The sequence below is a fragment of the Strongyloides ratti genome, assembly GCF_001040885.1.
Source record: "Strongyloides ratti genome assembly S_ratti_ED321, chromosome : 2".
Taxonomy (NCBI): Eukaryota; Metazoa; Nematoda; class Chromadorea; order Rhabditida; family Strongyloididae; genus Strongyloides; species Strongyloides ratti.
Window position 1 is genome coordinate 1,950,427 of NC_037308.1, and position 13,758 is coordinate 1,964,184.

The 13,758-nt window shown below is 21.8% G+C and overlaps 3 protein-coding genes across 3 annotated transcripts; 1 reads left to right on the forward strand and 2 right to left on the reverse strand.

Annotated features, from left to right (window-relative positions):
- Positions 1–5,054: 5,054 nt before the first annotated feature.
- Positions 5,055–6,410, forward strand: SRAE_2000059800 (Hypothetical protein; the record flags this gene model as incomplete). Its single annotated transcript, XM_024651447.1, has 1 exon — positions 5,055–6,410. One exon carries the CDS (start codon positions 5,055–5,057, stop codon positions 6,408–6,410), a length of 1,356 nt encoding a protein of 451 aa, XP_024505124.1.
- A 529-nt stretch (positions 6,411–6,939) lies between these two features.
- Positions 6,940–8,247, reverse strand: SRAE_2000059900 (Hypothetical protein; the record flags this gene model as incomplete). Its single annotated transcript, XM_024651448.1, has 2 exons — positions 6,940–7,751; positions 7,797–8,247. 2 exons carry the CDS (start codon positions 8,245–8,247, stop codon positions 6,940–6,942), a joined length of 1,263 nt encoding a protein of 420 aa, XP_024505125.1.
- A 774-nt stretch (positions 8,248–9,021) lies between these two features.
- On the reverse strand, positions 9,022–13,460 carry SRAE_2000060000 (IP17311p; the record flags this gene model as incomplete). The annotated part of the gene is made up of 4 exons (XM_024651449.1): positions 9,022–9,449; positions 9,662–9,719; positions 9,988–10,879; positions 13,357–13,460. 4 exons carry the CDS (start codon positions 13,458–13,460, stop codon positions 9,022–9,024), a joined length of 1,482 nt encoding a protein of 493 aa, XP_024505126.1.
- Positions 13,461–13,758: the final 298 nt, after the last annotated feature.

The window sequence follows — 13,758 nt, forward strand, 5'->3', positions numbered from 1 at the left end:
TTTTAAATATCATGGAAATTTTATGTTACAAAATCCATTACAGCCATGTGCTGATAATTTAACTTCAGGAATTTATCATGCTTTTGAGAGTGATACGGTAAAATATAAAAAATATGCATTAGCAATATATTATGCAATAAAAAAATGTATTACTGATCAATTATTAGAACTCATTTCAAATCCAAATCAATCTAAAGAATTAGATGTTGTTGGTGTTGATATGGCAATTCTTGGAGCTGGTCGAGGGCACCTTTTAACTTCTATTCTTTGGGCATATAAAAAAATAACTGCTGAAGCACCAGAAAAAAATATTTCTATAGTTGTTCATGTTGTTGAAAAAAATAATTTAGCTTTATTAGATTGCAGAAAAGTTTATGAATATATTGAAGGTTTCACTATAAAACCAGTTAATATTGAAATGAGAGAATGGGCTAAACAAATGTATAATAGTAAAAATCGTCTTCCTGATATCATTGTTAGTGAATTATTAGGTTCGTTTGGATGTAATGAACTTGCTCCAGATTTGTTATATGAAGTTGAATCATACATTTATCATCCAAAACAAATATGGATACCTAAAATAGTTGAATCATATATACAACCAATAACAAATATTCCTGCATTACAATTTTTATTTGATGAAGCAATCTTTCATTCAGATTTTGATGGTGGACAAGGTAGAAACAATTCACGACGTTTTTATACATTTGTTGATGTTTTTGAAAAAGCTAAACCTATATCTCCATATTCAGATAGATTATATATTGCTCAACCATCACCAGTATATAAAATTGATAATCCAAAATATTGTTTTACTTTCTTACATCCACAATATGATAAATTAATTAATATTAATCCAAAAGATTTATCAGGTCATGCAATAATAAATTTTAAGGCACGTAGTACTTGTGATATTACAGGTTTTCAAGGTTATTTTGTTGCAACATTATATGAAGAAGAAGGTAAAGCAGTATTATTATCATCATGTCCACACGTAAATAAATTAGAAGCTGAGAAATATAATTTTGAATGCCTATCTACATCATGGTTTCCAGCATTTTTTCCTTTAAGAGGACCTATTAGGTTACAGGAGGATGCAGAATTTTCTTTTGAAATATTCCGTAAAACTGACAATACTGGTATTTGGTATGAATGGCGTTTTGTTGGGGAAAGTGGCAAAATGGAAGAACTCCAAAATGAAAATGGTGAGGAATATTTTATATTTAAAAATACTTCTCTAAATATACGTTAACATTAAATTAATATTTTTCTAACTTTTAACTATACCAGTCATATATATTTAAATCTGTACATAAACTATTTAAATATATTTGTTTTTAAATAAAAATTTTTATTAAAAAAAGTTATTAAACATAAAAAATTAAAAATTATATAAACAATTTAAATTAACTTCATATTTTTAAATTAAATTTTTTTTTTATTTATTTAAATAACAAAAAAAAAAGTATATTTCAAAAATATTTTTTTTTTAAATAAATAGTAAAAAATATTTTATAAAATTTATAATTAAATTTGAATAAATAAATAGAAGTAAATTCATATATTGTTATTTTATTAATACATAAATGTTACAATAATTAAAAAATATATATAGTTAAGTATATTTTTAAGAATGTTAATTATTTTTTACATTTTATGTTTATTATCATTAAATATAATAGGAAATTCTAGAGATTATACATTAAATACTATTCTTCAAACATCATTTAAATATCAATTATATATAGAATTTGAGATTCCAAAAAATAATTTTTTAGTAACAAATGAAAATGTAAAATTATACTTTTTTCCAACATATGAAGTAATAGAAGGTGTTAATAAATCATTTAGATGGATTGGAATGCCATGCACTTATAAGAATAAATTATTTTTTACCCAAGTTAATGATAACATTAATGTAAGAGGAAATTTTTCAGTAAGTAAAAAATTTTATTTAAACTAATAAATATTGAAAGTGTAATATAGATACTATAAAAAATCATTCAAATATGAAAAAATTTAATGGATTATTTTATAATGAAAAATGTATAGAATCATTACATCCAAATTGTTATTTAAAACCAAATGGATATTTAATTAATATAAATCATGAATTTAATGGTAATATTTTATTTAAAAATATAAGATGTCAAATAAAATATATTGATCATTGGAATGGAATCAATGAAGAAAATAATTTTACAGCATCTGGAACAGGATTATTTGTAAGTTTTAATAATGCTGAAGGTGTAGAAAGAAAAAAAGAAAAAGTATTAAGACTTGTAACAAATAATTATATTGATGAAGCAACTTCTAAAGCCAAAGCAAAAGGTATATCATGTAAATTTGATATGTCTGAAGGTGAAACATTTTGTGATATTCCAAATTTTGTAAATATTGATGAATCTGACAAATATTTTAAATTTTATCAATATGATCAAAATCATGAAAAAAAAATTGATATTCAATATGGAATAACTAATCATCAGATGGGATTTGATAAAAATGAAAGTGAATATGAACTTATTCTTAATTATGATAATGAATCTTCACAAAATTTTTCTTTACTTGGTGAAGTTTTTTTTGTCACTGTAGATGATAATGGAAAACATTCATTTAAAATGTTTGGTGGTATTGTAGAATTTGAAAAATCGGGAGAAAAAGTAAAATTAATGACAAAAAAGATACACTATCTTTCAAATGAATGTTTAAAATATGTCAATAAAACAGAACAAAACATTGATTCACTTTATCCTAAATCATGTATTCCAGTTGCTACTTTTGTTAAGATTACCTTTTTACAACATAATAATATTATTTTAAAAAATTCTTCATTAAAAATATATTCTTTAAGTGTTATGTCAAATGTTTATGATCCAAGAAATGGTAAAAAAATAATTGACCAATGGAAAGGAGAATATATAAATAATGACATTAACTATTACCAGTCATATACATTTAAAAATAAAGAAATTATCAAATCAGTTAGAGAAAATATATTAAAACCTGAAAAAACTGCTGATGGAATAGATGAAACATATATAGATTATACAAAAATAGCTTCTATTCAAACAGAACTTGAATATAAGATTGAATTTAGTTATGAATTACATGAACCTATTAATAATTTTATAAATTTTTACCCATATGTTTCTGAGATAAATGATAAAACAAAAAATGAAAGTATTAGATGGATTGGTTTACCATGTTCACCAAATAAAAATTTAAATGATAAAATATTTAGTGGAGAGTGTTATTTTAAATATGATATAAAAAATCCAATTATACAAGTAACAAAATTTACAGGTATTTATTATCATCCTAAATGTATTAATAGTGTAGCAAAAAATTGTTGGTTAAATCCTAATGGTGTTTTTATTAATTTACAAAATAAAATTACAAATGATGTTAAATTAAGTTTAAAAATGTTAACTTTTAAAATTGAACGTTTTGATTTGACAAAAGGTAAAAAAAATATTTATAAATTAGAGATAAAAAATTGGAATGATAATAAAAATTTTCTTATAAAAAGTGAAAATAATAAATATGCATCTTTAATTAAATTAACATCAGATGATATGGAACAATCTAAAGATGATGGAAATATTATATGTCGTTATTTTTCACAAGATACAATTTATGTAACATGTTATAATATAAAAACATATTTTAATACAATCAATGTAATTGATAAATATTTAAAATTTAATAATTTTAATCAATTATTAGAAAATAATATTAATTTTGAGAAGGTTGCTGATAGTATTTCTGATTATGGAAAGAATGTCAACTCAAGATATAAAATAATTCTTTCATTATCAAATTTACCTGAAAAAGAATGTAACTCATATATTGAAATGTATATTCAGAAAGAAAATAAAGAAAAAAAAGCTACAATTGTTATGTCAATTGGAGTGATAAAATTAAATGATTTTGATAATCCTATTATTACAATTTCATCTTTAACTAGTACTGTAGTATCTTTTTCATTAGAATGTAAAGAATATACTAAATTTTATGGTAATAATCCAAATCCATCTTTTCCTGAGAATTGTATACCATTTGCTGATTCTATTGTTATAACATTTATCTCAACAATTGAAAATTGTAAAGAAATTCAAATCAAACATGCATATGTTGAGTCATTAGTTCATGATCCTAGAATAAATAAATTCAAATCATCTAAATGGGAAACTTTTTTTGAAAATGGATATTTAAAATTTTTTAATTCATATAAAATATTTAAAGGAAAAAATAATAAGGGTGAAATAATTAAAAGTAATAGAGAAGGTGAATTAATAGTCAAACCAAATAATGATTATTTTGATTATACATTTAATTCTTATCTTCAAAAAGGAGTTGGATATAAAGTTAATATTAATGCTAATATTAGTTATAATCGTATGAATTCAAGAATAAATTTTTTTCCTGCTTTTTCAAAAACTGTTTATATGGATAATGGAACCAGTAGTAATATTTTAACATGGATGGGAAAACCATGTACTGCTTCTGATAAAATGGCTTTTTCAAAAAAAGATAATACAGTTTCTTATGAAAATATTCCTGTTCAATTTGAGGTAAACATTTATCTAATTAAAATAATATAATAAAAAAAAATTTTAGTGTAAAATTGATGATACTTTTAATTGGTCAAAAAATATTAATAATTTCAATGGAATATTTTATGAACCAACATGTTTAGAAAAACTTCATAAAGATTGTTGGATGAATAATTTTGAACTATTAATTAATTTTGGTGATACATTTAATGAAGAAGAAAGTATACATTTTATAGATTTAAGTTACAATTTTACATTTTTTGAGTATGTTTTAATATAAATTTATTAATTAAATTATTTAGTTTATCAGAGGGAAAAATTAAAACATTTTTTGTTGGACATAATAATTTAAAATCATCTAAAGAACATGAGATAAAATATAATAAAAATATTGGTATTTTACGATTATATACACAGGGAAGTTTCATTACTTCTTCAACAGATAATGAATTAAATTGTAAATATAAAGAAACAAATAAGCGTCCAATATGTGGAATGGATGAAAATATTGATAAGAAAAGTATGTTTAGAAAAATATTATTTCCACAATTATCTGTGTCACCAGATGAAATTGAAATATTTGGTTTTAATAAAAATCACACAACAATTTATGATAAACAATATAATATGTATGAAGTTACTTTTAATTTTACAAAAATTTCATCACCAGTATGTAAAAATTTACTGGAAATTTTTATAGTAACAATTAATAAAAAAGGTAAAATAATACTAGAATTATATGGTGGAATAATAGAATTAAATCAAGACAAATTTATTAATAACAAAGTAACAATTTATATGAAAACAAAAAATCTTTATTATGTGGATGATATTTGTAATAATTTTAATAATAATAATGATGAATGTTATCCAATTGGTAAAGCAGTAAAAGTTACATTTATGTCAAGAAATGATAATACATGTGATAATTTTAATCTAAAATCTGTCAAAATTAAAACATTATTTAAGAAAACTCCAACAGATGTTACATATATTGAAAATGAAAATGAAATTATTTTTGGTAATTCTGAAAATATAAAGTATGCTAATACTTATGCTATCTATACTTCAAATATTGGTACACCAGTATGTTTAAATATTACTAGACCATGGAAATCTGAGTATAAAAAAAATGAAATGTTTCTTTTAGATCCAACTGATGATAAATTTCCTAATGCAAATAAAAAATGTTTAAAATCAATAATTAATTTTATACTTTTTTTTATATTCATTATTCTTGGTTCTATTGAAACAATAGTTGTTATAATTGTCATTCATAATGGGCGAAAAAAGTTAAAAAAATCTGAAATTAATAATAATAAACTGTTTAATGGAAAAAAATTTTCAACCCAAGATAAATTAGGTTATCAAGTTGAAAAAAAAGAATCAAAAATAGAAGTTGTCAATGAGGAAAAAAGTAATGATGAAGAAAAGATATCTTCTATTGATAAAAATGAAAATGTTGGTGAAAAAGATTATAAAAAAAATATAATTAGTAATAATATAAATAACAAAAAACAAGTATCAAAAGAAAATGAAAAAGATAATTATGATGTGGAAGATTATGAAGATAATGAAGATGATAACAATGATGAAGATGTTGAATCTAATGCTGGTAAGGGAGGAGATAGTAAAAATCAAAAAAAAGGAGCAAAAAAAGTTCCATTAAAAGGTATTAAAAATGTTAGAAAAAAAACAAGTCAACAACCAAAAAAGAAAGTAGTTTGTGGTAAGAAAGGTATATCAAAAAATAATGGCAAAAAAAGTACTGCTTTCAAAAAAGAGACACCAAAGAAGACGGCAATACGTAGACAGAAACCAAAACCTGCAGCAAATGGTCGTCGCAAGTAAAATTATAACATTGTAATTAAATAATAAATTAATTTTTAATTGTTTATATCGACATATCATAAATAAATAACTTACAGTAAAATAAAAAAAAATTCAAAAATTAAGAATATTTTATAAAAATATTTAATAAACATAAACTTTTTATTAAAAAAATTAAAATTGAGAAACAAAATTAGCAAAATTCACAATTGTATAATTACTTGTTAATGACTATTTTATGAAAAATAAATATGTCAAGAAGAAAATAGACTTAATAATAACATATCAAAAAATTATAATAATTAAAAAAAAGAAAAGAAATAAAAATAATTTAACAAAAATCAATATGATATTAAAAAATTTAAAAAATATTTTATTGATATTTTAAATAAATATGTTAAATATAAGTAATTTTTATTATAAATATTGATTATCTTTATGTTTAATTACACATAATTCTGATATAGTATAATATCATTTATATGTTGCTTTTTGAAATTAAATTGACCCTAGGTATAACATGAACCTTGGAATATTTTAGGGTCTTCTGCTACTGGGAATATAAAGCTATTTTAGCATTACGTAAAATTTTAAAAACATCCTCTTCTATACCACCTGCTGCCATCATTAATCTTTCCTGATAATCCTGAGCTAATCTCTCAAATTCTGTATTATATCTTGTTGGAGGTAACCGACGACGAAGTACATTAAAAATAGGAGGAGTAGAGGTATTTTCTAAAAATATTTCTGAAGCTGTTGTGGTTGTGGTTGTTGTTGATGTTGTTGAAGTAGAAATTTTATCTTCTTTTTTTGAATTAATAAATCTATCAAATTCTTTTTGTTCATTTATCTTAAAATTATCTTCATCATCATCTTCTTTTTTTGAAATATTTTCTATTTCCTCCTCATTAACTGGTAAACTTTTTTCAGCCGTATTAATACTTCTTTCTTTTTCTACATTTAAATATTGTTCAATGGCCTTTGAAACTAAATCTAAATTTTCTAATAATTCTTTAGAATCAACATTATTTTCATTATTTTTAATTATTCTTGTTCCTTGAGCTTTAATAATTTCATTTAATGGTGGTGTAAGAATAGTTGTAGTAGTTGTTGTTGTTGTAGTTTTGATTGTTTCATTAAAATTTCCAGAATCATTTTTAATTTCTGAGCCAGTTGTCTTGATAATTAATTTTTTCTTTTGCCTTTTTTCTAATTCTTTTTCAATAATTGTTTGAAAATGTTTTAAAAAATCTTCTTTTTCTTTTTCATCTAATTTAGAATTTTTTAATAATTCATCAAGATTCAATTTTGATGGAGATATATTTTGATTTAGTTTATTTATTTTTATTAATTCATTTTTTTCTATAAAAAATTAAAATAATAAAAATATTTATATATATATCAAACCTTTAAATTTTTTATTAATATCTTTGTCTTCTTTTGACAATGAGACAGCCATTATCGATGGTGATCTTGTTGTAGTAGTACTAGTGATCAGTAATGGTGGTGATTGAGTTGATGTCATGATCATTGCTGTTGTCGGGTAATGGTGAAAAGGATGATGACTAAAGTCAGATGATCCAAATAAATTGTTAAGATATTGTTCATGAAGATGATTAAAATGTTGTGTAAGTTGTTCATGAGATAAATGTAAGCTATTAACAGCAGGTGAAATAAGATTTAATGGAATGGTAGGTGATGAAAGATAATGATTAAGAAATGGATTGTTATAATAATATACATGATGATTTAATAGATTTAATACGGGAGATATTGTTGTTGTTGGTGGATACGCATATACCACATGAAAATAAAAAAATGACCAAGCGATAATAAATGCTTTTATTTGTGAAAACATCTAAATAAAAATTATTATTGCTAATTGTTATTTAAAAAAGAAAAAAAAAATATCTACTAAAAAAAAAAAGAGTAAAATATTATATAATTTAAAATAAAGTAAATATTTTATTCAAAAGATATATGTATATTTAATCATTCTACATTTTCTTTTACAAAATTACATCTAAAAAATCATAAAAATTAATTGTATCTAGATATAGATATATGACTATTTTTGTAGTTATATATTTAACAATATAACATAATTAAAAGTTAAATATTTCCAATATGTATGAATGAATAATAATGAACAATTATAGTTTTAAGACACTTAATATATCTTATCACCTATTATTTTAGAGATAATCCTATACTAGTTAAACTTGCTTCTTTTCCTTGATTGATATGCAAATTTATATATACATGAATAAATATTTTTGTCAAGATAAATATAATTAAAGGTAACATGTCATTGACTACTATTTTATTTTTTTTAATTAAATAATTAATCCTGTTTTAATTGAATGTAAATATAATTTTAAAAAATATTTTATAAATAAAAAAAACCTATAAAATTTTAACTAACATTATATATATAAAAAAAATATATAATATATTTAAAAAGTGAATATTTTTGATAATATTTTACTTTGAAGGCTTTTAAATTTTTTGATAAGGCAAATATCTTTTAATGATATATAAAAGATCACTATCATCAATAAAAGTATTGTAATTTCCTTCGATATGTTATGTTGATGTTTTTTTTTTACTATTTTTTTTTTAAATTAAATCATTAATATGGGGAATATCTTTTTTTATGATTTCCACCATTGGCATATCCTGTTGAAGGTGTGGTAGTTGTATTTGATGATGCTCCTCCTCCTGTTGAAGAAGGATTTGGTGATGCTTTTCTTTTTAATCCTCCAACATATGGATTAACTGACATTAAATAACCTTGATAATAATCTGTTTCTTTATTTTCTCCCATATAACTTATAACATTTCCACCACTGGTAGCATGTATAGTTGGTCCACCTCCAGGAACAGTTAACATTCCAGGAACATTATGTTGCCACATTAATGGATTTCCTGCTAATGATGCCTGAGAAAGATAGTATGAAGCTTGAGATGGATCTATTGTTGATGGAAGATTTGATGAACCACTAGGAGGATTAGATGATGTAGATGGTTGTTGATAATTATTTATTAACTGAGACATATCTAAAAAAAAAGTATATCATAACAACATACACATTTTCATAATAAAAAAAACTATATACAAAATTTTCCATGCAAAAAAAAAAATAATAATAAATTTAGAAAATAAAATATATAATAAATTTTCTTTTTTTTTTTTTTAATTATATAATTTATATATAAATATATATATTTTTAATAATAACAAAGTAAAAAAGAAAAAAAAAAATTCATACCTGTAGAAGTTTGTGGGATTCTGGTGGGAGCAGCATGATAGGGTTGCAGTCTGGTAAGCTGAAATAAAGCACAGTAGGTAAAGAAATTTCTTGGAAAAGATATAAGAAGTTAAAAAAGTGTTACAATAAAAACCCACATATATAAAGGTTATTAACATTCAATCATTTCCATAATATTAGCATTATCATACAAAAAAATTTATGCATATGTGTATGGAAATGTGAATTGAAAAAAAAGGTTTAAAAAATGTGTATAAAATTTTTTTTTTTTTTATTATAATATTTTTTTTTTGTGAAAGTGCTAAAATATTTTTATTTTTGCTTACCTCACCAGCAACAGCAGCATGATTAAATGGATGTGTTGTTAAATGTGGTGTTAATGTTGAAAGATTTGGAATACCAATTAATGGATTTGTACCATATGCTTGTTGTAAAATATTTTGTGCTTGTTGTTGTATTAGAGCAGTATATCCAGCACCATTTTGTTGAGATGCTGCTGCAGCTGCAGCTACAACAGCAGCATTCTGTGCAACAAGAACAGGATTAATTGATGATTTTGGTCTATATGGTATATTTGTACCTCGTGGTGGAGCTTCTAAAAGTATCTTACATACTTCATTCATACATAATGTAATTGCTTTTGCTGATCCACTAATAGTTACAGCACGTTCTGTTGATGCTGGTAACATTTCACTAGCAACCTGAATTGAAGCACCTGTTCTTTCACGAATTTCTTTTATTTTTGAACCTTGTTTACCTATCACTGAACCACATTGTGTTGCTGGTACAATAAGACGAAGTGTTATTGGTGGTTTTGATACACTATCTGGCATTTGTTTTAAATCTTCTTCAAATTTGTCACAAATCATGGTAAATGCTTTATTTATTGTCACTTCATTACCCGTTATTGTAACAATTCTTTCTGGACAAGATCCATCTGAAATATTAATTTTAGCTTGTGACTTTTCTCTAATTTTTCTTATTTGATCACCACCTCTACCAATAATACTTCCAACCTCTTTTCCTTGCATCAAAAGTCTAACAGTTAATAACATTGACATTTGTGGAGCATTATTTGTTGTATTTGTTATATTATTAGTAGAAATATTTGTTTGATTATTATCAATAGAAGATCCATGATTCTTAGAATTTAATCCAAAATCCATAATTAATAAATTGACGTTGGTTGATGGCAAATAATTGTGAGAGAATGAATCCCTACAAAAAGGAAAAAATATTTTATAAAAGTTTTTATAATTAAATTAAGAAAATGTCAAGATGCTTTAGAATTAAATTTAATAAAATAATATATGTGAAAGAGAAATGTTTTTGAAGAGGAAAAAGAAGAGATACTAAAAGAGTTATAAAGTCATTATAGAAAATATAATAGTAAATAAATGTTTAAAAGTTTTAATTAAGAAAATTTCAAAATATTTGACACCAATTTAAGCTAAATAAATTATTTCAAAAAAAAAAATAAAAAGAATTAAAAGGAATAATGTTAGCTTCTAATTATGTAACTGTTTATCTATTTTTGTGATAATATAAAATTATACATATGGATAAATTGTCGGTTTTTGTTTAACATAAAATTAATAGTTAATAATAAAAAATGTTGATGTTCATTAAAAATTAAAAAATCTGTAAAACATAAGCAAGATCATATCACGCAAAGTTGTCCCATTATCTTATAATATATATTGACATTAAGAAAGAAAGAGGAAGAATATATTTTTGAAAAGGAAAATTTTGAACTAAAATTACTAAATGTGGGATGTATAATATATATATATATATATATACTGAGAAGATAGTAAAATGAGCGTTAAAAGATAAAAGTAAGAAAGTTGACTTAATGATAAAGTTAAAACTTTTCATGAAAATTGGATGAAGAGAAAAACTTAGTATGTAACGTTTTTATGTTGTTGCTGCTATCATAATTAATGAGGGAAAAGTATTTGTAAGAATATACATAAGTCACGAACTATGATAAAATTGTTATAAATATATTTTATAAGTATATCTATATTTGTAAGGTGATCATTAATATTGAATATCTATTATATTTATTTAAAATTTTGTCAAATATACCTATAAATATTACAATTTAAAGAAAAATATAAAATATTTGAAATGAAGAAAAAAAAAGATAACCTTTTGATATATAATTTGAAATGAAATATATATATATATAAATGTATAGTATGATTATTGTAATTGTGGAGTAAAGAAATACAATCTTGGACCGATCATTTGAAAGAATGGGTATAGCATTTTCATATATACGAAAGAGCGTATGTCATATACCGATAAAAGTAAATATTTGATTAAGGAGATGTTTTGCCTGTTGTCCTAGAGAGGAAGAAGAAGAAGTAAAGAAAATTGACATGTCAATAAGGTTTTGGTACCACAAACTAAATAACTTTTTGAGATGAGTAACTTTTAATAATATTTCTAAGCAATTATCATAATTTTATAAATTATTTTTATAAACAAAATTATTTTTATGTACTTTAATCACATGAAACCAACATTAACAGTAAATATATAATATATATCATAAATGTTACTACAAACAAAAGACTGGCAAGCTAAAAGTTTTCTAAAAAATGTATAATATATATATAAATATAAAGAGACAAGAGCTATTACATTTATTTTGATAAAAATCATTGATATGAACGTTAAAAAGTAAATAATAATACATCTATCAAGAAAGAAAAGAAGCAAATGAATGTGAATGAATAAATAAAAAAAATTAATGATTTTAGCAATAAAATTTTATTTTTCTTAATTTGGAGTACTAAGAAAACAATAATAATGATCTAATAAAACATTTTATAGTATAATATTTTATTTAATTGATTTTTTTAGAAAAAAAAAAAATTATGTCTCTCAAAACACAATTAAATATTTTTCTTTTAAAATGTACAGAAAACTTATATAATTGCCTCCATCTAATAGTTTCTTATCTTATATTTTATACTTACAAAACTGTTATCATTCAATCTTGCATTTATACTTTAGAGTGTTGACAAATCACTTTTAAAAAAAAAATGACTCATTTCTTAGATTTTTTTTCATATATAAAGAAATATTATGATTAATATTTTATTACTATCTTAAATATTATTTGAAAATATTATTCCATTAAAAAAAATGCATGTGAAAAAATATTTATTTTTTAGAAAAAATAAATTAAAAGTATTAACATGTATAGAATTTTTTTGAATTAATAACAAAGATTTTTGTTATAAACAATACCTTAAAAAAGTTTTTTTTATATATATTAATATTTTTTCAATGAAATAAAAAATGATAAAGAAAAAAAAAAAAAAGATTTGAAATATAAAAGTCTAAAATTACTTAAATAGTAAATATAATATAATGATTTTAATTAAATTTTACAAAAAATTATATTTATTAAAATTACAAAAAAAAAAAATCTTATCTTAGTAGACAAAATTATGTAGAAAAACTAAGTTAAATAAACAAATACTAGATAGTTTAATTAAGTTATATATGTTGTACTAGAATTTTTTTTTTTATTAAATTATAAAAAACTTTTTGGGAAAAATACATAAATAAATAAAAAGTTAAGATGAATGTAACTATATAAAAAAATTATATATACAAGTAAAATTTAAATGTTTCTTAGACAAATGGAAAAAATTTTTTTAAGTAAACAAACTTACAACAATATGTTATCTGTGAATATTTGATTAAACAACAACATCATTTCATTTCTATCACTTGAAAATATTGGAGAATTTACATTAAATAACACTGCACTTTCCATAATTTAAAAATCTAAAAGTGCTTATTATTAATAATTTTATATATTTTTGTCTCATTTTATTATTATCTTCATAACAATAGGATGAGGTGATAGATGGATAAAGAAAATTTAATTATTGATTTCAACTTTTAAAATTTATTAATAATACATACTTATTTTCTAACTATATCAAATTTCAGGCATTTGTAGCTTTAACTATATATTTGCTTATTTCTCTTTTCAAAATTATTACACGTTAATAAAAATTTCAACATTTTACTGACATTTTTTAACATATAAATAAATATATATATATATT